General features: G+C 60.1%; 2 protein-coding genes across 2 annotated transcripts in view; one reads left to right on the top strand and one right to left on the bottom strand.

The window, feature by feature from the left end:
* DLK2 (delta like non-canonical Notch ligand 2) overlaps window positions 1-26,950 on the bottom strand; it is a 442,344-nt gene that overhangs the window by 408,981 nt on the left and 6,413 nt on the right. The window lies entirely within an intron of this gene.
* ABCC10 (ATP binding cassette subfamily C member 10) lies at window positions 888-26,729 on the top strand. The gene is made up of 22 exons (XM_056126331.1): window positions 888-990; window positions 1,140-1,311; window positions 2,806-4,024; window positions 6,095-6,322; window positions 8,029-8,185; window positions 8,632-8,741; window positions 12,230-12,309; window positions 13,560-13,731; window positions 16,073-16,171; window positions 18,704-18,893; window positions 19,425-19,502; window positions 19,993-20,190; window positions 20,698-20,833; window positions 20,950-21,142; window positions 22,554-22,897; window positions 23,463-23,632; window positions 24,351-24,511; window positions 24,748-25,001; window positions 25,725-25,870; window positions 25,943-26,040; window positions 26,302-26,414; window positions 26,503-26,729. The coding sequence occupies exons 2-22, from the start codon at window positions 1,151-1,153 to the stop codon at window positions 26,651-26,653; spliced, it is 4,458 nt and encodes a 1,485-aa protein (XP_055982306.1). The 5' UTR covers window positions 888-990; window positions 1,140-1,150; the 3' UTR covers window positions 26,654-26,729.

Raw genomic sequence — 26,950 nt, 5'->3', positions numbered from 1 at the left:
CATCAAATGCATCACTTCTGGCTGAGATGCATTTGAAGTCAGTTTTCCTTGGTTCCGTTTTTTGTTTGTTTGTTTTTGTGCCACACCCACCCACGCCGGGGGTTTACTCCTGGCTCTGCACTCACGGGTCACTCCTGCCGGTGCTTGGAGGACCTATACGGTGCTGGGGATTGAACCTGGGTCCCTGGGTGGAGCCCTAGCCACTGCACTCTCTATGGCTCAGGTTCCCCAAATTATACAGCTAAGCACTGCTTTGGGGGAGTTTTGGGGCCACAGCCGATGGTGCTCAGAGCTGACTCCTAGTTCTTTTGCTCAGAAATCACTTCTACTTTTTTTTTTTTTTTTTTTTTTTTGCTTTTTGGGTCACTCCCGGCGATGCACAGGGCTTACTCCTGGGGCGCTCAAGAATTACCCCTGGCAGTGCTCAGGGGACCATATGGGATTCTGGGAATCGAACCCGGGTCAGCTGCGTGCAAGGCAAATGCCCCACCCGCTGTGCTTTTGCTCCAGCCCCAGGAATCACTTCTAGAAAGATCGGGGAATCTTATTAAGGGGTGCTGGGGATGGAACCCAGGTCAGCCCCGTGCAAGGCAAGCACTCTACCGCTGTCGTTATTGCTCCGGCACGAAGTCCTTTTCCCAAGCTAGAGTTTGATGCCCCGTGTCTCCTAGCGGACAGCAACCCTGCGGGCGCGGGCGCGGGCGCGGGACTGAGGGCGCGCGGCCGCGGCCGGGGGGAGCGCACGGTGGCGGAGAGGCCTCCCGCCGCTAGGGGGCGCCGTGCGAGCGGGCCCCGCCCCGCCCCGCGGCTGCGCTCCCTCTTGGGCGGCGGTGCTCTGCAACTCGGATCCGGCGGCACGCAGCTGCTCGGGTTAGAGGTTCCGGAGCGCGGCGCGCGGGGAGCCCGGCCGCGGGGACACGCGGAGCCCGGCGGAGGGTCGGACCTCAGGCCGGCCCGCCCCGGGGAGCCGGAGACGGCGAACCTGGGGAGGTAACGCGAGAAGGGGCGGGGCCGGGGCCGAGGGGGCGGGGCCGGGGCCGAGAGGGGCGGGACCGGCCGGCTGTCAATCAGCCCCGCTTCCGGGCCGGTCGCCGCGTCCCCTTCGCCTGTCGCCTCCTCCACTGCCGCTGTCCCCGCAGGTCGAGCGTCCATGGAGCAGTTCCTGGCCCAGCTGTGCGGCACCAGCGAGTCGCAGCCGCTCCCGGTGTGGGAGGGCGACACCACGGGCCACTGCTTCACCCAGCTGGTGCTCAGCGCCCTGCCCCACGCGCTCCTCGCCGTGCTCAGTGCCTGCCACTGGGGCACTCCGAGGTGGGTAGCAGGGGAGCTGCGGGACATCTGTCCTCGGTGCCCGCGGACACTCCCCGTCCCCGGAGTCTAACCAGAAGAGCCAGGTCTTGGGAGTGGAGCACGGGTAGAGCAGAAGCTGGGCGTTAGCCACTTGGCAGCAGCGTGCCTTTGGGTAATCTCCTTGTGCTCACCCCATGGCATTGCTGAGAGTTTATTTTTATTATTTTATTTTGTTTTTTGCTTCTTGGGTCACACCCGGCAATACTCAGGGGTTGCTCCTGGCTCATGCAGTCAGGAATTACTCCTGGCGGTGCTCAGGGGACCATATGGGATGCTGGGAATCGAACCCGGGTTGGCCGCGTGCAAGGCAGACACCCTACCCGCTGTGCTATCACTCCAGCCCCTATTTTTAATTTTTAATTGTATGCTTTTTGGGTCCTACCCGGCGGTGCTCAGGGGTTACTCCTGGCTCTGCACTCAGGAATTACTCCTGGTGGTGCTTGGGGGACCATATGGGATGCTGGGGATCCAACCCGGGTGCACCACATGCTAAGGAAAATGTCATCCCCGCTGTACTTGCTCCAGCCCCTTCTGGGAGAGATTTTAAATCAGATAGCGCGTTTATGCATGTAACTCTGTCCCTGGCACATAGATGGTGCCCTTTTGCGGGGTGCAAATCGTCACATGTGTGCAGTTTCAGATGCCCAAGCACAGCTCATCATGAAGTGGATGCAAAATTGAGTGAACACTATTGTCCAGAGTAGGTGGACTTGTGTTGAAGTTGTAAGACTCTGCTGTGAATCCTGAGTTCCTAGGTTAAGAAAAACATTTGGCGGCCAGAGAGATAGTACAGGGGATAAGGCCCTCCATTTGCATATGGCTAACCATGGTTCAAATCCCTTGAGCACAGAGCCAGGAATAGCCCAGAACACCCCAGGATGTGACCCCAAAACTAACGAAGTATGTTATGTTGGCTGTTGGAGGTTGGTACATGGGCTCCGAGTTCACCATGTCCCACTTTAGGACTTTGGTCAGTCTTCCCTCTCAGAATCCTCATCAGTACCCTGAGTAGTGAAGAATCCTCCTCCCCCCCCAGATCCTTTCCTGCCTGGCTATATCTCTTGGAGGGTCTCACTTCAGGATAGCCCAAAGTGAGAGCACCATAGTTTCTGTTGGTTTCATAAAGGTCTTATTGAGCTCCCAAAGGACTGTCATTTTGGGATTTTGCTTTGTATTCTTTTGTTTGGGTGTTGCTGGGGGTAAGGTGGGTTGAGCGAGGCTTTTTCAGCTCTGTGCTCGGTAGTGACCCCTGGCGGTGCTCAGAGGACCATATACAGTGCAGATCATTGTTAATCCAGTAGGACTTCCTGGGAGAAAAGACCCTGGCTTCCCGGCTGCAGTTACAGGCTTGGGCGCACAGTGCCGGCAAGGGAGTTGATTCTGTGAGTCACGGGAGGTATGGGGGGTCCCAAGTCAGCCGTGATGTGCCTTTTTTTCTTTTCCCCTTATCCCCAGGAACCCAGAGTACAGCCTTTCCTGCATTCCTGGCTGGCAGCTCCGACTCACGACCTCCTTCCTGCTCTCCGTCTTTCCCCTCCTCGACCTGCTCCCAGCTGCTTGGCCCCCAGGGGCGGGCCCCGGGCCCCTGGGGTTGGAGGTCCTTGCCAGTGGCGTGGCAGCGGTGGCCTGGCTCAGCCACGGTGTGGCCCTGTGGGTGCTGGCTCGCTCCCCGCACAGCCGCTCCCGGGGGCCCCTGTCCTTGGCTCTGACGGCCCTCCTGCCCGCCCCGGCCCTCGTGCTGACCCTGCTATGGCACTGCCAGCGGGGCACCCTCCTGCCCCCCCTCCTTCCGGGGCCCCTCTCCCGCTTCTGCCTCCTCATTCTGCAGCTCACCGCGCTCCTGGGCTATGGGCTGGGCTGGGCGTTCCCAGGGGGCTCAGGGGGTCCTGGGCTTCCGGAGCAGCTCCTGCCGGAGGCGCAGGAGCGTGAGGTTGCTGAGGATGGGGAGAGTTGGCTGTCACGCTTCTCCTATGCCTGGCTGAGCCCCCTGCTGGCCCGCGGGGCCCGGGGAGAGCTCCAGGAGCCCCAGGACACGTGCCGGCTCCCCTCGAGGCTGCACCCCGCCTTCCTCACCCGGCTCCTCCAGTCCCACTGGCAGGAGGGCGCCCAGCTGTGGCGGGCCCTTCACGGGGCCTTCGGGCGGCGCTACCTGGCCCTCGGGGTGTTGAAGTTGGTGAGCACCATGGTGGGATTCTCGGGGCCGCTGCTGCTGTCCCTCCTGGTAGGCTTCTTGGAGGAAGGGCAGGAGCCCCTGAGCCGGGGCGTGCTCTACGCCCTGGGACTGGCCAGCGGCGCCGTGCTGGGGGCCGTGCTGCAGAATCAGTACCTGTTCGAGGTCCGGAAGGTGATGCTGCAGGTGCAGGGGGCGGTGATGGGCATCCTGTACCAGAAGGTGCTGCAGCTGGGGCCCCGGCGCCCCCCGACGGGGGAGGCCCTCAACCTGCTGGGCACCGACTCGGAGCGCCTGCTCAACTTCGCGGGGAGCTTCCACGAGGCCTGGGGCCTGCCCCTGCAGCTGGCCATCACCCTCTACCTGCTCCACCGCCAGGTGGGCGTGGCCTTCGTGGGGGGGCTGGTCCTGGCCGTGCTGCTGGTACCCGTCAACAAAGCCATCGCCACCCGCATCATGGCCAGCAACGAGGGGATGCTCCTGCACAAGGACGCGCGGGTGAAGGTGAGGGGCTGTGCGGGCCCCTCGGCATCCCCCACCTCGCGGCCTTTCCCTCTCCCCTCTGTCGCACACACGCGCACATGCGCACACACACACTCACACACTCACACTCTGTCCCGTGGGGAGCAGGACCCAGAGATACACAGTGGGGAGGGCGCTTGTCTTGCATGCAGCTGATTTTTTTTTTTTTTTTTTTTTTTTTTTTTTGCTTTTTGGGTCACAACTGGCGATGCACAAGGGTCACTCCTGGATCTGCACTCAGGAATTACTCCTGGCGGTGCTCAGGGGACCATATGGGATGCTGGGAATCAAACCCAGGTCGGCCGCGTACAAGGCAAACGCCCTACCCCCTGTGCTATCACTTCAGCCCTCTGCACGCAGCTGATCTTACTCACTCTGCAGCACCCCGTCTGGTCCCCTGAGTCCTGCCAGGAGTAATTCCTGAGTGCACAGCAGGGAGTAACCCTTGGGCATCGCTGGGCGTGGCCCAACCACAAAAGAAGGAGACAGGTTGGTTGCACACTCTGGCTCTCCCGTTGGCCGCTTTCCTCACCTCTGACGAGCTTCTGTGGGCCCCCCTTGCTCGTGTCTGGATCAGGGGTGGTCATTGAGGCCTGGAGTGGTGGTGATGATCAGAGGACAAAGTGCTTGAGGCAGTGTCTGGCACCCGGGGAGGTGATGGCGGATCCTGAACCCTCAGCAACCAGAGGGGAGTTGGCCCTGTCTGGGACAGGATAAGGTGGTTGGGCTTGAGTTTGGTTTGGGTTTGGGGGCCATGCCTGGCAGTGCTCAGGGCCTATTCTTGGTCCTGTACTCAGGGATCACTCCTGGTGGTGCCCCAGGAAACATATGGGGTGCCAGCTTTCGAACCCAGGGCAGCTGTGAGCCAGGCAATCTCCTTCCCCGATGTCCACTTCAGCCCAGATGCCCCCCATCCTCCACCTGCAGTTCCAGGGATGGAGTCGCCCCTCAGAGGCAGAGACTACAGCCTGGCTCCAGATCCAATGGATTTTGTTTTCGTGGTGTTGGCATAGAACTTAGGGCCCCACACACCCGCGGCCATGCGCCCCCCTGCCCCCCATGCTGAGCTGCCTCCCGTACCCTCGTTGATCGAATGGGGGAGAGAGGCCACACCCTGTGGTCTCAGGGGTTACTCCCAGCTCTGCTCGGGACCGTGCAGGTGCTGGGCATCAGGTCCTAGGCCTCCTGCTCCTCCAGCCCATTGTGCCCTTCTGTGCTCCTCAAATGAGCGTCACCCCTGTCACTGGCCGCCTCTGCGATAGACCCATGACTGCTTGTGGACATGCCGCGGGGAGCCCTGGCTGCCCCCTCGAAGCTGAGTCCAGTTGCTGAGTGTTCCCTGAACTAGTGCTGGCTTCTGCAGATTGGGCGTCCCTTTACACACCTTCACCCTCCGCTGCTGGGGGCTGTCTCTCAGGTGGCCCTGAGAGCTGTCAGGATTTGTTTTTTTTTTCTTTTTGGGTCACACCCGGCTCTGCACTCAGGAGTTACCCCTGGCACTGCTCAGGGGACCATATGGGATGCTGGGAATCGAACCCGGGTTGGCCGTGTGCAAAAGCGAGCGCCCTCCCTGCTGTGCTATTGCTCCAGCCCTGAGCTGTCAGGATTGAGGCCTTCCCCGCCACCCTGACCGTGACCGCCACTGACCACCTTTCCAAGGCCCTTTGGGGAGCACAGAGTTGTCCCGGCTCACAGCTAGGGGCCTTGCATGTGCTCGGGGCCCAGGACTCCCATCTGGCCCCAGCCCGTCACAGGCTTGTCTGGCCACAGTCTCCTGGAAGCCCCAGCGATGCTCCTGTGTCCCCACACTGGGGCTATGCTGGTGCCTGGCCCCCAGAGCCTGCGTCTCCTGTCCCCGGGGCAGTAAGCCCCTCCTTAGAGCAAGTGCCTTTCACCGACATTTCTCCTGGGAAAGTGGGGGATTCCTGCTCTGAGCTGTCTCCCTGGGATAGGTACAGGGTCAAGGCCAGGAGGGGAAGCCCCCCAGGAGAAACACCCCCCCCCCAACACACACACATACACACACGCACTGTCCCCTCTCCCCCTCCTTAGCTCATGGCGGAAGTGCTGGCTGGCATCCGGGTCATCAAGTTCTTCGGCTGGGAGCAGGCGCTGGGGTCGCGCGTCGAGGCCTGTCGGGCCCGAGAGCTGGGGAGGCTGCGGGTCATCAAGTACCTGGACGCGGCCTGTGTGTACCTGTGGGCCGCCCTGCCAGTGGTCATCTCCATCGTCATCTTCATCACCTACGTCCTCTTGGGCCACCAGCTCACGGCCACCAAGGTGAGGGTGGGAGGGACGCAGAGGTGGGCCCCTGCTCTCCGTGCTGGTGGGGGGAGGGTCCCTGGCTCTGCCTTGTAGCTCCGAGTCTCTGAAGGGATTTTATTCTGGGGGGCGGGTGAGGGGTGCACAGCCGGCAGTGCTCAGGGCTTACTCCTGACCCTGCACTCAGCGATCACCCCTGGCAGTGCTCAGGGGACTGTGTGGGGTGCCAGGCATGGGGCCCAGGTCAGGTATATATGAGACAAGAGGCTCACCCGCTCTCTTGTGTCTGCGGTCTCCTGAAAGGAAACTTTTCTGTGGCCTGCAGAGATAACCCTTCTCTCCAAACAACTTCTCTTCTTTCCTTTCCAACTTCTTGTCCAGCCCAGGATTATTCACTCATCCTAATTATCATGACTTGGCAAGGCATCTTTTTTTAAACATTTTTTATTAGTGACAAACCAAGAGGTACAGTAGTAGACTTCCAGATTTTTGTGCTTGGGTTTCAGTTATACAATGATCAAGGACCCATCCCTCCACCAGTGCCCATTTTCCACCACCATGGATACCAGTTCTGCACTGTTCTCATCCGGGATCTGGATTTTATAGTCTCTGATAAGTCATCTTATCAGAACCCTTTTTTTTTTATGACATCTTATTGTCTCATTACTACTTTGGACAAACTTGCAGGCTATCGAATGTAGCCTGCCCACAGGGCAGAGTCTGGCAAACTCCCCGTGGCGTACCAAATATGCCAGATACCAGTAACAATGATGGGTCTCATTCTCCTAAATAGCCTTGAATATAATCTCAGGGCTAGGATGAAAGAGACGTTACTGGGGCCTGCTCGAGGCAATCGACGAATAACAGGATGATGAAATGAAATGAAAAAATGGATACCAGTATCCCTCCCATCCCCCATCCCCCCCCCCATCCCACCCTGCCTCTGTGGCAGGGCATTCCCTTTTGTTCTCTCTCTCCTTTTTGGGTGCTGTGGTTTGCAAAAGAGGCATTGAGTGGCAGTCATGTTCAGTCTGTAGTCTACTTTCAGCATGCTTCTCCCATCCTGGGAGGAGTCTCCCAACACCCTTTATTTGGTGCTCCCTTCTCTATCTGAGCTGGGCAAGGCATCTTCTTGATCACTGTTGCGTTTGGCTACTTTGTTTCTGTGTGTGTCTGTGTGTGTGCGTGTTTGTGCACGCATGAGCGCGCGTGCATGTGTGCATATAGGGTTTGAGCCACACCCAGAGGTGCTCAGGGGCCATTCCTGGTTCTGTGCTCAGGCGTAACCCCTGGTTGTACTCTTGAGACCATGTGGTGCCAGGGATTTCAACCTCTGTAATTATCAGGTTGAAAAAAAAATTGTTTTTCTTTCCGCTGGCGTAGCTTCTGGGGACCATATGGGATGGCGGGACTGGAACCCGGGTCAGCCACGCGCAAGGCAAACGCCCTCCCCATTGTGCTGTTGCTCCAGCACTCTCAGATGGAAATCTCAAGGGCTCAGAATGTGCTGCACGGGTTGTGTTAGCTTGGGCCCCACCTGGCAGTGCTCAGGAACTGCAGCGGGCCATGCGTTGAGGGATGGAGCCCCTCCCTAGCCAGGTCTAGGGCTATCTGGGGGCGGCCTTCATCTCAGGGCTGGTGCTGTCACTCCTCAGTCCTTCCCTTCTCAGACCTGTGCCCGGGCCCCTCGGAGAGTCTCAGGATGCCTCCCCCCACCCCCCCAGGTGTTCACGGCCTTGGCCCTGGTGCACATGCTCATTCTTCCCCTCAACAACTTCCCCTGGGTCATCAACGGCCTGCTGGAGGCCAAAGTGTCCTTGGACCGGATCCAGCGTTTCCTGGACCTTCCCAACCACAACCCCCAGGCCTACTACAGCCCAGGTAAGTGGGGCGTTAGAGGGGTCCCCACACAAGTGTGGGGAGATGCCCTGCCTTGGACAGAGTACATAGAAGAGGCCAAGAAGACTGGGGCCAGGCCGAGCCCGGACCCAGGCGTGGGGTGGGGGGTGCCTCACGCTGAGACTTGAGACCGAGTTAGTTCTGTGCAAGTCCTTTTTGTTGATGTTGTTGTTGGTCACACCTGGCAGTGCACAGGGGCCACTCCTAGCTCTGCACTCAGGAATTACCCATGGCGGTGCTCAGGGGACCCTATGGGATGTTGGGAATCGAACCAGGGTCAGCTGCATGCAAGGCAAACGCCCTACCTGCTGTGCTATCGCTCCAGCCCCTAGTTCTGGATGGGTCTGTGTGCGGGACACGTGGGCCGTGGACCACGCAGGGAAGTGGTGGGTGAGGAGCCCGAGCCGACCAGCTTCTTCCCTGTTCAGATCCACCCACAGAACCTTCCACGGCTGTGGAGCTGCATGAAGCCTTGTTCTCCTGGGACCCGGCTGGGACCAGCCAGGAGACCTACATCAGCCACCTCGACGTGAAGAAGGTCCGTGGGTCAGACGTTCACAAAGGAATGGGGGAATTCCTGGGGGGCAGGCAGGGACAGAGCTAGTTGCCCCCAGTGACCCCCAGACAAAGCCTGGATCTGGTAAAGATTGGGGTCATTTGGCAAAGGTGGACTGTTTGGGGGTCTCACTTGGTGGCTCTGATCACCGAGGAAAGGGCTGGAGGGGTTTGGTGAGTGGACGGTCCTTGGAGAGGAGACGCTGTCTCAGCCTGCACTGTCCACCCTCCCCCCCATATGGGGTCACATCATCTCAGGTCTTTGTGTCTCTTGGGGGGATGGGGGAGGTGAGCTACACCCAGTGGTGCTCGGGGACTACTCCTGACTGCTCGGGGGTCTCTCCCAGTGCTGCTCTGGGGACCCCAGGTATGAAGGATCTAACTGGGGTCAGCTGTGTGCAAAGCAGGCGTCTCCTCTCTATACTCCTGCCTGGGCCTCTGCTCTGTAGGCGGCTCACGTCTCCTCAGCCCAGACCAACAGTTGTGTGTGTGTTTGTGTGTGTGTGTGTGTGTGTGTGTGTGTGTGTGTCTGTGTATGTCTTTCTGTCTGTCTGAACAAAGGTTCCGCATCTGCTCTGGGCACCTGGGGAGAGGCCCTGCAGCCTGTCCGAGAAGAGGGAGAGGCCAGAGTAGTAGGACAGCCGGGAGGGCATTTGCATCAAACCCAGGGTCAGTCCTTCCTGTATGTTCCCCGAGTACCACCAGGAGTGATTCCTGAATGCAGGGCCGGGGTCTGGCCCCAAGACAAAGCAAACAAAAAAAGGATGAATAAGATAGTTTGGCCACACCTAGCATTGTTGGCAGGTTCTCCCATGGAAGCTTGTGCGTGTGTGTGCGTGTGTGTGTGTGTGTGTGTGTGTGTGTTGGGGGGGACATCCGAAGTCCTGGGGATTGAACCTGGGCCTCCTGTATACAAAGCATGTGGTCCAGCCCACTGAGCTCTCCCTGGCCCTTCCAAGAGATTTGCCGGAGGGTTCCCTGTAGCCTGGGGTGCAGTGCTCACCCCGTGACCCCCAGCTGCAGACTCGACCCGAGTGAAGCATCCACAGCCCTTGGGTCTGGGTGCCCCGGTTCTGGGTCTTCACCCCCCTGACCTCTGTCCAACCCTTTGCCCCTCAGCTCAACCTCAGTCTTCCCTGGGGCCACCTCTGCCACACTTGGCTCACGTCCTTGGCTGGCACTCTTGGCTTTTTTTTTTTTTTCCCTCTTAGTTCAGGCAAGATGAGGCTGGAATTTTTCAAAGGAATTTTGCTAATGTGTCGGTCAGGGTGTTTTGTTTTTGATCTAAGCCACAGAACCCCCCCCCCCCCCCCCCCGCTCCCCGGACCTACCTTCAGCAAACAAGGACTTATACTATACCCAGGCTGTGGTGACACCTGGCAGGTTTCCCAGGCACATGTCCCTTCGTGCCACCACTCTCTCCCGCAGCTCCAGGGAGACCACCCAGCCCCCTCTCTGATAGGCTGCATCCGGGGAAAGGCAGCATTGCCAGGGTCACAGCACCCCCTGGCTCCGGTGCCCCCTGGCAGAGGGGCCAACCCTAGTTGGCAGGGTGGAGTCATTGTGAAATGCTGTTTCTATTTTTTCCCCCTTTTTTTGATTTTATAACTTTATCAAGTCATCAGTTTAGTTACAGACATTGAATATTCCAACACCAGTCCCACGACCACTATTTATGATTTTCCCAACTACCATAAGTCTTAAGCCTCCCCCATAGCAGACCCTCAATAATTTATTTGACATTACTTGTTATTACTGCACTATACATATATCAAAATATTTTAGCTATATATATATATATTTTTTTTTTGTCGTTGCTTTTTTGCTTTTTGGGTCACACCCGGCGATGCTCAGGGGTTACTCCTAGCTCATGCACTCAGGAATTGCTCCTGGCGGTGCTCGGGGGACCATATGGGGTGCTGGGAATCGAACCTGGGTCGGCCGTGTTGGCTGCGTGCAAGGCAAACGCCCTACCCACTGTGCTATCGCTCCAGCCCCTGCAATATGTATTTTGAATATGTTTCCTTAGAAGAAAGTTAATGAAGATGGTGTATCTCACCATGGAGCTATTAAACCCTTGTATTAGAGATTCCTAAGATGTTGCAGGTTAATCGAGATTGGTTGCTTTCTACATTACATCCCATCCAATGTGGTGGGCTTACTCCTGCTTTATCAGTGTTGTAGAGTTTGAGATGAGTGTGACCTAGGAAGTCCAGCTTTTTTTTTTTTAGGTCACACCCAGTGATGCTCAGGGGTTACTCCTGGCTCTGTACTCAAGAATTACTCCTGGCTAGACATGGAGGGACCATATGGGATGCTGGGGATCTAACCTGGGTCGGCCACATGCAAGGCAGACACCCTACCCGCTGTACTATCACCCCGGACCGGAAGTCCAACATTTTTAATGGGGTGGTATTGCTGGAGTTGAATTTTTAACAGGGTGGTGTGCCTGCAGGGCTTTCAGAAGTACAGGGAGTAGGGGGAAGTAGCCCATCCCCAGCTCCATGAAAGTTGGAGATTTCAGTCACAAAATCTATATACCGAGTTTTTCAGCAGATTAATTTCTGGATGAGGTTTGTCCGAGCAGTGAAGTCTAGCCTGGAGCATGGCAGCGATTGTGCAGTGTGGAGGTTTTTGGCTGCCAGGGCTCTGTTTGGACAGGTGTGGGGGCTCACTTGCCCCATTCCATGTTGCCCCAGACGACTCAGCCTGGCGCAGGGTCGAGGAGAAATTCTGCCACTTATTGATCTCTTTCAAGATCTATTTATGAGTCTCTGGATCATGGCTCGTGAATCAGAACTCTGCTTCAAGATGTGTCTGTGGTAGCTCCGTGAATATAGGAGTCTGCGTGTGTGTGTGTGTGTGTGTGTGTGTGTGTGTGTGTGTGTGTGTGTGTGTGTTTGTGCCACACCCAGCCAGGCTCAGGACTTACTCCTGGGTCTGTGCCCAGGGACCACTCCTGGTGGGGCTCAGGGGGCCATAGGTGGTGCTGGGGACTTAACTGGGGTCAGCCACATGCAAGGCAAGTACCTCAACCCCCTGCACTGTTGCTCTGGCCCATCTCCATGAACTCAGGGACAGCCAGGAAATATAGTACAACACACAGAAATGAGCACCTGGGCCAGACATTGCTTCCTGCCGAGGTGTGGGAAGTGAGTCTGGCTCAGGTGGACCCAGCCGGCATCTCGGGCACCCGGGGCTGCCTGGGGAGCACTGAGGTGCTTTCCCTCCCACACCTTCCCCACCCCCACCTGGTCCTCTCTAGATGCCCTTTGCTGAGAACGGCATCAGCATTAGCTCCTCTGAATGTGTGTGTGTGTGTGTGTGTGTGTGTGTGTGTGTGGTGGGGGGGGGGCGTGGGAGAGGATTCTTTGGCAGCAGGAGAACTGAGGTTTGGACCCAGGCCCCAGGATGACACGCAGCCCTGGCTGGGGGAAGCCTGACCCCGGCTCGCCTGTGGCTTCCTTGCAGGGTGTCCTGGTGGGCATCGTGGGGAAGGTGGGCTGCGGGAAGAGCGCGCTGCTGGCTGCCATCGCGGGGGAGCTCCACAGGTAACACCCTCACCCCGTGCGCCCACCTCAGCAAACTGCCCCCTCCCCACATAGCCCTGTGCTGGGAGTTTCCAGGCAGGTGCTGAGAGCACTGTCAGTGAGCAGAGAAGGCCCTGGGGGTGGTGGGGGTGTTGGTGGCAGCGCATTTCCCTCACCTGTATGAAGCCCTGGTTCCATCCCTGGCACCACACACAGAAGAAAAACATTCAGCTGTTTTGATTCTCTTAGAATGAGGGCCCTGGGCCAGAGAGAGAGGACAGTGAGTTGGGCGCTTGGCTACACATGGCCGACCCATGTTTAATCTCCGTCATCCCATACGGTCCCCTGAGCACCACCAGGAGTGGTCCTTGAGTTCCGAGCCAGGAGTCCGAGCCGGGAGTCAGCCCTGAGCACTGCTGGGTGTGCCTCCCCTTCCAAAGAAAAGAGGATTGTACGGGGAAGAATCAGGAGAGGGGCAGCCGTATGGGGGCGGGGGTGGGGGCGGGGCTTTCTTATTTTACCTTTGGGGCCATTCCCAGCAGTGTTCAGAGGTGTGCTCCAAGCTCGACAGTTGCATCCAGCAACTGGGGCTGATGAGCACAGCAGAGTCTCCTGCATCAAGGATTTGCTCGGTCTGCCCCTCCTCCCGCTGTTTTCTTGCTTTTTGCTTTGGTGGCATAACCAGGGGTGCTTAGCGCTTACCATTGGCTCTGTGCTCCGGGATCACTCCAGCGGTTCTCGGGGAACCATATGGGGGTCGGGGATCAAACCTAGGTTGGTCACTTGCAAGACAAATGCCCTACCCGGGCCCGAGCGATAATACAGCGGGAAGGGTGCTTGCCTTGCACGTGGCCGACCTGGGTTTCATCCCTGGAGTCCCATATGGCCCCACCCACCAGGAGTGATTCCTGAGCACAGAGCCAAGAGTCACCCTTGAGCATCACTGGGTATGGCACAAGCCTGCCCATCCCCCCCAAAAAAAACCAAAAAAACAAGTGCCCTACCTGCTGTCTTGTTGCTCCAGACCCATATCTGCAGGCCTGGGTGCCTCTGTGTGGTGGCCACTTTCTCCATGTGCCAACACCTGAACACATCCTTCCTTCCTTCCCCATGCCCTGAGCCTTTGGCCGCCTTGGCACTCCTCAGCCTCCTCGGCTGCTGGTCCAGGAAACCATGAGTCACAGTGGGGAGCCGGGGTCGGAGGCAGAAGTTGTGTGTGGAGGGTCCTGTTGGGAGCTAGTCCCCCGTGCTGCCCGCCCTGCTCTCTGCAGGCTCCGTGGCCGGGTGGCAGTGCGTGGGCTGTCCAGAGGCTTCGGCCTGGCCACCCAGGAACCCTGGATCCAGTTTGCCACCATCCGGGACAACATTCTGTTTGGGAAGAAATTTGATGAAAGGCTGTACAAGGAAGTGCTCGAGGCTTGTGCCCTCAACGAAGATCTCAGTGTGAGTACCCGGCCCTCACGCCCTCTTCCCCTGCCTGCGCATCAGGGACCCCCTTTCTGTGCAGGATCTGCTACTCTTGGGCTCTCAGACTTCAGTCCTGCCAGAGGGTCCAGCTTCCAGGTACACCCCCTTCTCTGTATGTCCTGAGAGGTGATGGGAAATGGCTGGAGAGTAGCTCGGGGACCCCTGAAGCCTCTGGGGGGGCGGGAGGAACCCTCAGAGGCGTTGCCTTTAGGAAGTCAGCTGCAGGTTTGGTTTGTCTTGGATTTTGGGCCGTACCCGAATGTGCTCAGGACTTACTCCTGGCTGGACTGGGGGACCCTAGGGGTGGTGGGGATCAAACCCCGCGTGCAAGGCCAATGCCTTACCCGCTGTACTGTCGCTCCAGCCGCTGTCTCAAGATTTTGAGTCAATAGGTCCTCCATCGCCTCTCTATAACCTCAGCCCCAGGCTGGGTGTGTGGAGTTACCCTGTGACCCCTGCCCCACCTGTTCATTCCCTCTGTCCAGAAGACCCAGTTTGTGGGCTCCCAGATTCCTCCTTGGCTTTCCCACCTAACCCCCAAGGTCCACGCAGGCCCGTCTTTCCCCACTGTCCTGTCCAAGCAAGCACAGAATCTGCAGGAAGCTCCCTTTGGCCTGCCTAATGCTGCGTGAGTTTCTGTAGCAGACATTTCCCCGAGTCTTCTGGGAGGCCGGGGGCACTGCTGGGTGCTATGAAGAGATGGACAAGTCTTCCCCAAGGGGAGGCACCAGGGTGGCCCCCTGTGTGATGGTGACCCTAAGCTACGGAGCTCACTCAGAGGTCACAGGAAGGACCAGGGCTGCAGCCTTACAAGAACTTGGCTGTCAGGTTTTACCATCATCGCCTTTTTAAAAGAGGCAAAGGGACCAGAGTGATAGCACAGCAGGGAGGGCGTTTGCCTTGCACACGGCCGACCTGGGTTCAATCCCCGGCATCCCATATGGTCCCCCAAGCACTGCCAGGAACAATTCCTGAGTGCAGAGCCAGGAATAACCCCTGAGCATCGCTGGGTGTGACCCAAAAGCAAAAAATAAATAAATAAAATAAAATAAAAGAGGCACAGAAGGGGCCGGAGCGAAAGCAAGGTGGCAGGGAGGGCGCCTGCCTCACACGCAGCCGATCTGGTTTGAAATCCGGCATCATATATGATCCCCTGAGCCCCACCAGGAGTGAACCTTGAGCACAGGGCCAGGAGTGAGCCCCAAGTACCACTACATGTGCCCCCCACCCCCCGCCCTCAGAAAAAAACATGGAAGTGAGCTTGGGTGACTACAACTGGGCCCCACTAGCTGGGTCAGTGGCCAAGGCACTCGCCATACTCCATCTCTGGTGACACACGCGCCAGACTGGACCCTGCCAGCCCTACTGAGTGTGGTCAGTCCCCAGTTCCGCCATAGTCCCTATAGCCCACCAGGAGTGACCCCTGAGTGCAGAGCCAGGAGTAAGCCCTGAACACCACCAGGTCTGCTGACCCCCATGGGGTTGGAGTGATGATACAGTGGTCACGGTGCTTGCCTTGAAGCCATCTGACCCAGGTTCGATCCCCAGCATCCCAGAGGGTTCCCTGAACACTGCCAGGAGTGATCCCTGAGTACAGAGCCGGGAGGAACCCCTGAGCACCACCACGTGTAGCCCTAGGTGACCCTCTCTACGAGCACCACAGCTGAAGATGTGTGAGCCCTGCAGCCAGGAGTGAGACCCCTTGGTGGGCCCCACGGCCAGGGGAGTGCGACCCCCAGCCACTAACCAGGCCAGCGGTGTGAGCACTGTCACTGAGTGTACCCAGCCCACCGCTGCATGCATACTCAGCCCCCAGCCTTCTCGTCGGACCAACAACAGCCACAGAGGGAAGCGGGGCGCATCTGTGCTTCTGATCTGTGTTCTGCCCCAGCCATGCCCTTGGCTCGCCGGAGACTGAACTGGAGTCTCCTCTGTGGAAAGGAAATCCGCCTCACTTCCCTAGAATGACGCCCGTCCAGGGCTAAGCACTTAGCTCGTGTCCAGGAAGGGCTATTGCTGCTAGAATTAGGATCTGTCCCCCTCAATCACTCACCCCCAATTCCAGCCCAGCCGCAAGTCTCCTGGCTTCTTCTCTTGGGGAGGGGTCCACACCTGGCAGGGTTCAGGAATTACCCCTGGCAGGGCTCGGGGGACCGTGTCGGATGCCGGGGATCTGACCCCGGTCAGCTGCATGCCAGCTACGGCCTTGTCCTCTGGCCGCTCTCCAGCCCTTCGTCTCTCAGCTCCTCCTCGGGGAAAGGTGAGGCAGGCGGTCCGGCCGAGCCCACTACCCAGAACTGCGGGCCTTTCCTTTCAGATCCTGCCTGCTGGGGACCAGACGGAGGTGGGGGAGAAGGGGGTGACCCTCAGCGGGGGACAGCGGGCCCGGATCGCCCTTGCTCGCGCTGCGTACCAGGTGAGTCAAAGGCGGAGCGCCTGAAGCTCAGTTGAGCAGGGCAAGTGGGGATTTTTTACATCGTTATTCTGATTGTCAGGGGGGCCTGGGGGGCACACCAAGGGGAGTCTGGAGGCTCTGCCTGGCTCTGCCCAGGGACCATTTGCAATGCCGGCCAGCAAGCCTGGGTAAGGTTCTACACGGCCAGCGCCGCAGCCCCTGAGCCCAATCTCTGTTCCTCGGCATCTGTTTGTTGTTTGGGGCCACCCTTGGGGGCTGGGACTGTTTTGATCACTTAATCACTTAATCACTTAACTTCCCGTTAGTCGTCGATTTGCTCGAGCGGGCGCCAGTAACGTCTCCATTTGTCCCTGTCGCGTGCTAGTGTAGCCCAATGGCATCTCTTCGTTCTGGGAACATGGAGGGCCTCAAACCGATCGTTCAAAGGGTGATTAGAGGCCACCCCAAAAGCCTCTATACCTCTCGGAAAGACTGGCAAGCTACCGAGAGTATTCCGCCCGCACGAAAGAGCCTGGCAAGCTATCCGCTGTGTATTCGATATGCCAAAACCAGTAACTACAACTGGTCTCATTCACCTGACTGTTTTGATCAGCCTCACATATATCACGATCACGATCACGACCATCCTGTTGTTCGTCGATTGCCTCGAGCAGGCCCCAGTAACGTCTCCTTCGTCCAAGCCCTGAGATTTTTAAAAAGTGCCATATTCAAGGCTCTTTCAGGGTTGGGAGAATGAGACCCATCATTGTTACTGGTATTTGGCATATTGGGTACACCATGGGGAGTTTGCCAGACTCTGCCGTGTGGGCAGGTGACATTCAGTAGCCTGCCGGATTTGTCCAAAGTAAGAATGAGATAAGATGTCGCACGGCTGCAAATGCGGCCGCGCACTTCCGGGAGCTGGGTTTTATAGTCTCTGGATCTTGGCCGTTGATTGGATTACACGTGTAATCCCTCACATATATATATATATTTTTTTTTAATGTAGGAGTACTGCTATTTATTTAGCCACTGATTAGCTGATTGAATTGGGCATGAACTCCACCTTACTTTTTTTTTTCATAATTTTATTTCTTTTTTCTTCTTATATTTATTTATTGAATCACTGTGGGAAAAGTTACTAAGCTTTCAGATTTTTCTCGGTCATACAGTAATCAAACACCTCTCCCTTCACCAGTACTCATTTTTCACCACCAAGAACCCCAGTATACCCCCCCTCCCACCCCTCCCAATACCTGAGCCTCACAGATTTTTCCCTCTCCTTCCATGCTCCCTCCATTGGGTCATTGCTCTCTCTACCTCCCTTTTGCAGACTTAAGGCAGAATTAAAGAATTACGTGGGAGGCCAGAGTGATGGCACAGTGGGAAGGGTGTTGGCTTTGACCCCGGTTCGAGCCCTGGCACCTCATTGGTCCTTTGTGCACCGCCAAGAGTGAGACCTGCGTAAGCACAGCCCAGTGTGGCACCAAACCCAAAAATAAAAAGGGAAAAGAAAAGAACCTTTAAGGGGCTGAGAAATAGTACAGGGATAAAACACTTGCCTTCCATGTGGCATTAATCCCTGGTAACATATACAGTTCCGGTACCCTGCCAGGAGTGGCCTCTGAGCACAGAACCAGGAGTAAGCCCTGAGCACTGTCAGGTGTGTCCCCCAAACCAAAATAAACAGAAAAAAAGCCAGCACCCCAACCCACTATGGGGTGACCTGCAGGATGGGGCTCTGCAGTGGAGCCGTCGCTTCCATGGACAGGACCCTGGGTTCAGTTCCCTTGGGGGCCGGGCAGGGTGCTTGTCTTGCTCGCGGCCAACCCTGTTTCAATTCTGTCTCCATATTTGGTCCCCCAAGCACCACTGGGAATAATCCCTGAGAGCCGCCACGTGTGTCCCTAAAACCAAACGATGACCACAACAGCAGCAAAAAAAAAAGAAAAAGTACACTGAATCCAATATTTTTCTAAAAGGCAATACGTGAACCGGAGTGATAACACAGCGGTTAGGGTCTTTGCTTTGCACACTGCCCACCTGGGGTCAACCCCCAGCACACCATATGGTCCCCCCAAGTCCACCAGGAGTGGTTCCTGAGCACAGAGCCAGGAGTCAGCCCTGAGCACCGCATGGCTCCAGAAGAAAATAAGCAACATCATGTGGCGGGAGGCATGGGGACCCAGAGAACCTCATGCGGCCCAAGGCTCTGGCTTGCTGGCGGGGGCTGCCCACCCTCCAGTCTCCCCATTTCCTCTAAGGCCAGCATGGGGTGGGCACTCCTCCCCCATCCTCCCTGAGGAGCTCTCGTCCCAGGTCGCATATGCGCATGGCCCTTCTTTTTTTTTTTTTTTTTTTTTTTTGCTTTTTGGATCACACCTGGTGATGCACAGGGGTTATTCCTGGCTCATGCACTCAGGAATTACCCCTGGCGGTGCTCAGGGGACCATATGGGATGCTGGGAATCGAACTCGGGTTGGCTGCGTGCAAGGCAAACGCCCTACCCGCTGTGCTATTGCTCCAGCCCCCACACGGCCCTTCTCACCCTAGGAGAAGGAGTTGTACCTGCTCGATGACCCCCTGGCTGCAGTGGACGCCGACGTGGCCCGCCACCTGCTGCACCGTTGTATCCTGGGTCTGCTGGGGGACACCACGCGGCTACTCTGCACCCACCGCACCGAGTACCTGGACAAGGCCGACCTGGTGCTGCTGCTGGACGCTGGACGCCTCGTCCGGGCTGGTAACGCCACCCCAGCAGGAGCCCAGCCAGGGGACAGTGGGAGATAGATCTGCCGGCCGCTCTCCTGTGACCAGCCCAGGCCTCTGGGGGTGAAGTGGACAGCGGGAGGGACGGGGCTTTGCTGGGAAAGCCCAGTGGGTCGGGTGTCTCGGGCACTGGAGGCCAGGGTCTGTGAGAGCAGGCTGATGTTCTCAGGAGAGCGAGCAGTCAGGAGGTCAGAAACAGTGACGGGAGGGGCCGGGGCCACAGCACAGCAGGAAGGACGTGGCCTTGCACGCGGCCAGCCCGGGTTCAATCCCCAGCATCCCCTTTGGTCCCCCCAAGAACAGCTAGGAGTGATTCCTGGGTGCAGAGCCAGGAGTAAGCCCTGAGCATCATGGGGTGTGGCCCCCAAACCAAACCAAACCCCCAAAAAAGCAGCAGCAGTAACCAGAACAGAGACCGCTGCGGGGCGGAGAAGGGAAGGTTCTCCCAGGAGTGCAGAGAGAGTGGGCTGGGGTGTGTTCCCAACAGCCTCCCCTCCCTTCCCAGGGCCACCCTCGGAGATCCTGCCTCTGGTTCAAGCAGCGCCTAGAGCCTGTGCTGAGCACGGACCGGAGTCGGGCCCAGGTATGTCCGCGGGGCAGGGAAGGGCTTGCTCTCTGCTTGCTCCCGGCTCTGTGCTCAGGGGAGGGCACCGAGCCAAGGGCCGCGTGCGCATGACAAGCACTCAACCCTTGTATTATCTCCCTGACCCTAAAATTTTGGGGGGAAGAGGGTGCGTTTGGCCCATACCTCGCATCACCCAAGGCTTACTCCTGGCTCTGCGCTCAGGGGTCACCCCTGTCAGTGCTCTGGGGACCCTATTTTGTGTCCAGGATTCAAACCTGGGTTGGCCACCTGCAAGGCAAGTGCCTCAACCCTGGAACTATCTCTCTGGCCCCCAAATGAATTACTTTGTGGGGGGCAGGAGGTGCTTAGGCCACGCTCCACAGTGCTCAGGCTCCTCCTGGCTCCGTGGCTACGGCGGTGCTGGGGATGGGGCCGGAGCACCTGCCCCCGAGCCTCCGAGCACCTCCCTGGCCCCAACACTGCGGTGCTGAGCTGCTCCCTGTCCCAGGCACGGCCCCGTCGTCGGTGCAGAGCCCAGAGGAGGCGAAGAAGGGGCTGGAGCTGGAAGAGAGCACGTCGGGCGGCCTGCTGCAGCGGGAGGGCAAGCAGGAGGGGGCCGTGGCCTTCCGCGTGTACCGCGCCTACTGGAGGGCCGTGGGCCAGGCCTTGGCCCTGGCCATCCTCTTCTCCCTGCTTCTCATGCAAGGTAGGAGCCCTGGGGCCACCGACCATCACATCTGTCCCCTGGCCCCAAGGTGGGTCCCTCCCTAGTTGGGACAAGGGCCAGGTGGACCCCCACGCCCCACCCATCTCAGGGAGCCCCAGGCCCAGAGGGATATGTTCTGTTTTGTTTGGGGGCCACACCCGGCGATGCTCAGGGGTGACTCCTGGCCTCGCTGGGGGACCCTATGAGGGGAGCAGGGGATCGGACCCAGGTGGGCCTGTCCAAGGCCAGCGCTGTAGTATCTCTCTGGCCAAGGGGGGGGGGCGCTGCACACACACCTTCCGGTCCTGCCACCTGCAAAGGCAGGCTCCCATTCTGCACATTTCAGAATCTGCTCTGCCCGAAGAGTGACAGCGGGGGCAGAGGACACTCCTGGGAGTGCCCTGGGGGCAGGGGCCACGCAGAGGGGCTGTTAGAAGCCCAGGTCAGGGGGGAAGAGGGAGCGGGGAGGGGAGCTGATGATCGCAGCTGCCTCCTGGCGCCCTGCAGCCACACGCAATGCGGCCGACTGGTGGCTGTCCTATTGGATCTCGCAGCTGAAGGCCAGCGGGAACCACTCCCTGAAGGCAGCCGCCCCCGACCCCGTCTCTGCCCGCCTGCTCCTCTTCTCCCCCGGAAGCCTCTAGTGAGTGGCTGGTCGGGCCCAGGGCTTCGGCGGGGGTCCTGTGGCTCCCAGAGGGTGGGAAGGAGCCCTGAGAGGCCCTGCTCTCGGTTACCCACAGCCCCCTCCCCACCACCCAGCACCTCCACCTTCCTGCTGCCCGCAGCGGCCCCCAACGGCTCCAGCCCGGACGTCCGCTTCTACCTCACAGTCTATGCCGCGATCGCGGGCGCCAACTCGCTGTGCACACTGCTGCGGGCCGTGCTCTTTGCGGCGGGCACGCTCAGGGCCACGGGCGTGCTGCACCGCCGCCTGCTTCGGCGTGTCCTCCAGGTGAGTGTCTGCCTGTCCCTGTCCCACGGGCCCTCCAGGTGAGTGTCCGCCTGTCCAGGTCTCCAGTGGGTGGAGGGCCTTAGGAGCCAGGAGCTCCTCACGGTGGTGGTCGCAGGGCAGACCCAGCCCTGGAGGGCTAGCTTGGCGGGGCACGCATCCCAGAATCAACCTGGAGCGGTGGTGGCCGGTGAGGGCCTTTCTCTCAGGCTAAAGCAAGCTCCCTTTCTTTTTTTTTGCTTTTTTTTTGGGGGGGAGTCACACCAAGCAGTGCTCAGAGGTTCCTCCTGGCTCTGCACTCAGGAATCACTCCTGGCGATGCTTGGGGGACCCTATGGGATGCCGGGGATCGAACCCAGGTCGGCCGCGTGCAAGGCAAACACCCTAACTGCTGTACTATCGCTCCAGCCCCACAAGCTCCCTTCCTTTTCCCTTTTTTTCATCTTTGGTTTGGGGGGGGCCACATGTGGCCGTGCTCAGGGTTCTCTGCTGGCGGTGCTCAGAGGAGCAGATGGCATGCCTGGGATGGAACCGGGTCAGCCGCGTGCCAGGCCAGCACCCTCCCCGCTGTCCTATCTCTGTGGCCCGAGCTTCCTTTCTGTCCTGTCTGTATTGTGGGCCACAGAACTTGCGGGTATGGGTCAAAAAACAAACAGGGCTGGCAAGAGAATGGGTAGGGAGTTCGCCTTGCACATGCCAACCTGTTTTTGGTCCCCGGCACCTCATATGCTGCTCAGCATACTTCCGGGAGTGATCTGATCACAGAGCCAGAGCTGGGAGTAAGGCCTGAGCACCACTGGAGGGAGCCCCCAAACCAACAGCCCCAAACCCAAGAGCCCCGGAATGGACCATTTGCAGAGTGGACGGTGGGGCGAGGGAAGGGAGTTTCTGGGACACCCAGGCCCAGCCCCTGCATGCTTGGCTGTGGAAGGGACTGACTTTTTTTTTTTGGCTTTTTGGGTCACACCTAGCGATGCTCAGGGGTTCCTCCTGGTTCTGCACTCAGGAATCACCCCTGGCGATGCTCAGGGGACCCTATGGGATGCTGGGAATCGAACCCGGGTCGGCCGCGTGCAAGGCAAATGCCCTACTCGCTGTGCTATTGCTCCAGCCCCTGGAAGGGACTGACTGTGCCCACTGCCCACAGCCTCTGGCTGGCCCCGGGAGTTAAATGCATCTCGCCATCTCCTGAAGCCCTGGTCCCTGTGACCGAGAGCTGCCGCCCGTCCCGTGCAGTCTGGAATGTTCTCTGTCCCGCCTCCGCTGGGCCCTCCGTTCTCCCCCACTTACTCCGGGACGCGTCACGTCTTCCCTCTTCTCAAGGGTGGCCCTTGCTCCCTCCCCATCGCCCTGTGGTGGGGGGTGGGGGCTCCCGGCCCGCTGAACCCTGGCCCCACCACTGCCCCCCACCCAGGCGCCGGTGACCTTCTTCGAAGCCACCCCGACGGGCCGCGTCCTCAACCGCTTCTCCTCCGACGTGGCCTGCACGGACGACAGCCTGCCCTTCCTGCTCAACATCCTCCTGGCCAACGCCGCGGGCCTGCTGGGCCTCCTGGCCGTGCTGGGCTACGGCCTGCCCTGGCTCCTGCTGCTGCTGCCCCCGCTCGGCGCCCTCTACTACCGCGTGCAGCGCCACTTCCGCGCGTCCTCCCGCGAGCTGCGGCGCCTCTGCAGCCTCACCCTCTCGCCCCTCTACACGCACCTGGCTGACACCCTGGCCGGCCTCCCCGTGCTCCGGGCGGCCGGCACCAGCGACAGGTGGGCTGGGTCAGGGCCCGAGGGGAGAGGAGGGCAGAGGCAGGGAGGGCAGGGAGGGGCAGGGGAAGCGGTCAGGAGAAGGGGCCTCTGGGGGCCCGGAGAGGTGGTGCAGGGGCCCGAGCACTGCAGGGGGAGATTCCTGAGTGCAAGTGGGAGGAAGTGTTGAGCACCGTTGGTTGGGCCTGGTCCAAACCCCCACCCCCCCAAAAAAGGGGGAGGAAAGGAAAAGGGATCCTTGGGGGCCAGAGAGATGATCCAGTGGGTAGGACACTTGGCGGGTCGGCATGCAGCTGCCTGGGTTATGGCATCCCATATGGTCCCCCGAGCAGTGCTGGGAGTGATTCCTAAGGAAGAGCCAGGAGGAGGCTCTGAGCACCCAAAGAGAAGAGAGAAAGAGAATGAGCTTCCAGAAGCAGAGCGGGAACCCCATCATGCTGGCCCCTCCCCTGCCCCATGGGAGGGAGGGGGCCAGGGGTGTGTGTGTGTGTGTGTGTGTGTGTGAGCTCAAGGTGGAGGTGTGGGTAGGGGTTGGGTGCGGGGCCTCCATGCCCTCTGACTCCCCCAGGTTTGAGGACGAGAACCAGCGACTCCTGGAGCTGAACCAGAGGTGCCAGTTTGCGTCCAGTGCCGCCCAGCAGTGGCTGGACATCCGGCTGCAGCTGATGGGGGCCGCGGTGGTGAGCGCCATCGCCGCCATCGCTCTAATCCAGCACCAGCAGGGCCTCGCCGACCCAGGTGCCTCCACCGGGTGTTTGGGGGGGACCTCGTGGCAGTAGCCGGCCCAGCTCGTGCAGGCCCCAGGACTAGGTGCAGTCGGGGCTCAAGCCCCCAGAGTGCATGTGAGCTGTCCGAGCCCCCTCCCAGCCCTCCCCTCACCTGTGTTCTAGTGGTTGTCGGGGGCCGAGTACCAGCTCTGCAGTGGGGGCTTGGCTCCTGGCAGTGCGGGGGTGACGCGGGTCCTCCCGCAGGGGAAGCACACGCAGCCCTCTGAGCCCTCACCGGTTCCCTCAGAGGCACCTTATTCTCCCTTCACCCCTTGTGCCATTGGCTCCTCCAACTCTGACGTGGCCCCCCAGCACCCCGGGGCCCCTGTGAGGGGTCGTTCGAACCATCATCACCCCCATTTTAGAGTCAGGGAGTCTCAGATGGGACTCGCCCAGGGGCCGGAGCAGTAGAACAGCAGGGAGGGCGCTTGCCCTGCATGTGGCCAAGCCCGGTGCCATCCCCTGGGGTCCCCTGAGCCCCGGCTGGAGTGATTCCCGAGTGCAGAGCCAGGAGTAGCCCGAGGGAACGGCCGGACCCGCTCCGGGCCCTGGGACTAGAACCAGAACTAGAAGGAGGCTTCTGTTCGTTAGTTGTGGCCCCCCCCGGGCGCCCCTCAGAGCCGCTCCCTGAGTCCAGGGTGGGGTTGTGCCCCCTCCCCCGTGTCTAAGCGCTGGCGCCTCTGCCCCAGGACTGGTGGGCCTGTCGCTGTCCTACGCCCTGTCGCTGACCGGTCTTCTCTCGGGCCTGGTGAGCAGCTTCACCAAGACGGAGGCCATGCTGGTGAGCGTGGAGCGGCTGGAGGAATATTCCTGCGGGCTGCCCCAGGAGCCCCGGGGCTGGGCGCTGCAGGTAGGCCTCGGCCCGCCCCCCCCCCCCTGCAGACTCCGTCCCCCCCCCCCCCCACACACACACACACAGCTCCAGCCCCCTCAGACGCCACTGCAGCCTCCAGCCTTCCTCTGGGTGCCCCTGGTCCCCAGGCCCCCATGCTCTACCCCCCTCCTCCCCAGGCTCCCCTCATTCCCCCCCCACCCCCCACTTCACCTGGTCCCTGCCTCTCTCTCTCCCTCCTGCTCCCCGCCCAGCTGGGCCCTGGCTGGCTGACCCGGGGCAGCGTGGAGTTCCAGGCCGTGGTGCTGGTGTACCGGCCGGGGCTGCCCAACGCCCTGGACGGCGTCACCTTCTCCGTGCGGCCCGGGGAGAAGCTGGGCATCGTGGGCCGCACAGGCTCCGGCAAGTCCTCCCTGTTCCTGGTGCTCTTCCGGCTGCTGGAGCCCAGCGCGGGCCGCGTGCTGCTGGACGGCGTGGACAGCGGGCAGCTGGAGCTGGCCGAGCTCAGGTCTGGGGGGCGCACCGAGGAAGGCCGTCTGGCGTGGGGGCGGGTGGGGTGGCTCTTGGCGCCCAGGCCAGGGCTGCGACCCTCCTGCCTCGCCTCCCATCCTCCTTCCTCGTGCTTCCGGCACACGCCCTCTGCTGTCCACCAGCGCTGTCCAACCTGGGCTTTTCCCTTTCTCTGTTGAGGGGTAGGGGCGCCAGCTGTGCTCGGGGCTCACTCCCAGAGCAAGGCTCAGGGACCCCATGGGGTGCCGGGGATCGGACCCAGGTCAGCCCCATGCAAGGCAAGTGTCCTCCCCGCTGTGCTGCTGCTCCAGCCCCCTGCTTGTCCAGCCTCTGCACACTGGCTGTCCACCACCAGTCCACGGGTCGTCACTTGAAAATCGCTAGGGCTAGGAAGATCACTCAGTGGGCCTTGATCAGACCTGGGGCAGCTGTGCACAGGGCAAGGGCCTTCCTCACCGTCCACTCTCTGAGCCATCACACGCACGCAGCTCACCCCCCCCACCCCCCACCCCCGTCCTGGATGGTTCTGGTGCTCCCCGAAGGTGGTATCACCTACCGGAAGTGCTGGGCGAGGCCCTGGGTTCCTTGGCCCCTCACACACACCACCCGCCTAGCGCGACATACCGGGCTGGCCCACGGTCGCCAAGGGGTACTGTGGACAGAGGGGACCCACTCTCTGTGCCCAGGCTGATCCCTGTGCTGTCCCATCCCCGTTCCCCAGGTCCCAGCTGGCCATCATCCCCCAGGAGCCCTTCTTGTTCAGCGGGACTGTTCGGGAGAACCTGGACCCCCAAGGCCTGCATGAGGACGGGGCGCTGTGGCAGGCCCTGGAGCAATGCCACCTGGGGGAGGCGATCACGGCCGCAGGTGGGTGCCGGCTCACCCTGCAGAGTGGCCCCCCGGGCAGGCCCTGGGAGGTGACAGTGCTGTGCCCCACAGGTGGTCTGGACGGCGAGCTGGGTGAGGGCGGCCGGAGCCTGTCCCTGGGGCAGAGGCAGCTGCTGTGTCTGGCCAGGGCTCTGCTCACAGACGCCAAGGTAAGGAGAGAGGAGGTGGCCTTGGGGGGTGTGGGCACAGGAGGAAGCTGGGGGTCTGAGCACGGAGGGCCCGGGCTTAATTCCAGTACCCCCCGCCTCGGGCTTCAGCATCAAGGGGGCCAGTGGGTCAGAAACACAAAAAAGAAAGGCCCGAGTTAGTGTCTCTCTCAGGGCAAGAGCTGGGTCGGGCCGGGGGTGGGGCCGGAGCTCGGACGAGGGGCCCAAGGCGCAGCCCTTTCTGTGCACCTGCCCACGCCCCAGATCCTGTGCATCGATGAGGCCACGGCCAGCGTGGACCAGAAGACTGACCAGCTGCTCCAGGAGACCATCTGCAGGCGCTTTGCCAACAAGACGGTGCTCACCATCGCCCACAGGTGCGCAGAGCCCCGGGGAGACCCAGCGCCCCCACCCGCAGAGGGAACGCAGCCTCCCACCCACGGGCCCCCTCCCTCTCTCCCGCAGGCTCAACACCATCCTGAACTCGGACCGCGTGCTGGTGCTGCAGGGCGGGAGGGTGGCCGAGCTGGACTCGCCCGCGGCCCTGCGCAGCCGGCCCCACTCCCTGTTCCAGCAGCTGCTGCAGGGCGCCTCATCCTCTTCGTCCTCCCTCTGAGGCTGCGGCCCCATTTGCCCGCTGCCCCTCACCAGGGGCTGGGCGCTGCCTCATCGGTCACCTCCTCCTGGCTGGGCACACGGCCCAAGAGCGACATGCACAGGTCTGGGGTCGAGCCTGTTTGATACCTCACGACCCTCCGAGCACTGCCAGCACTGCCCGGGGTGAGGGGGGGCAGCACGTCCAGGGAGCTGCCCCTAAGACCTTCTCCTCCTGGATTCTACCTCTCCCTCACTTCCCCGAGGGGAAAGGGGGCCTAGATTCCGCTTCAAGGTTGACTTTTGGTGTCAGAAATGG

This window comes from Sorex fumeus, unplaced genomic scaffold (assembly GCF_029834395.1).
Source record: "Sorex fumeus unplaced genomic scaffold, SorFum_2.1 ptg000061l, whole genome shotgun sequence".
Taxonomy (NCBI): domain Eukaryota; kingdom Metazoa; phylum Chordata; class Mammalia; order Eulipotyphla; family Soricidae; genus Sorex; species Sorex fumeus.
Note: the sequence above shows the minus strand (reverse complement) of the source record. Positions and strands in the feature narration are given on the sequence as shown.

Bases quoted from the DNA above. Each gene is read 5' to 3' on its own strand.
- ABCC10 (XM_056126331.1), top strand. From the start codon at position 1,151: ATGGAGCAGTTCCTGGCCCAGCTGTGCGGCACCAGCGAGTCGCAGCCG. The intron at 12,310-13,559 runs GTAACACCCTCA...TGCTCTCTGCAG, and splicing joins ATCGCGGGGGAGCTCCACAG to GCTCCGTGGCCGGGTGGCAG. The intron at 21,143-22,553 runs GTGAGTGTCTGC...CCCCCCACCCAG, and splicing joins TGCTTCGGCGTGTCCTCCAG to GCGCCGGTGACCTTCTTCGA.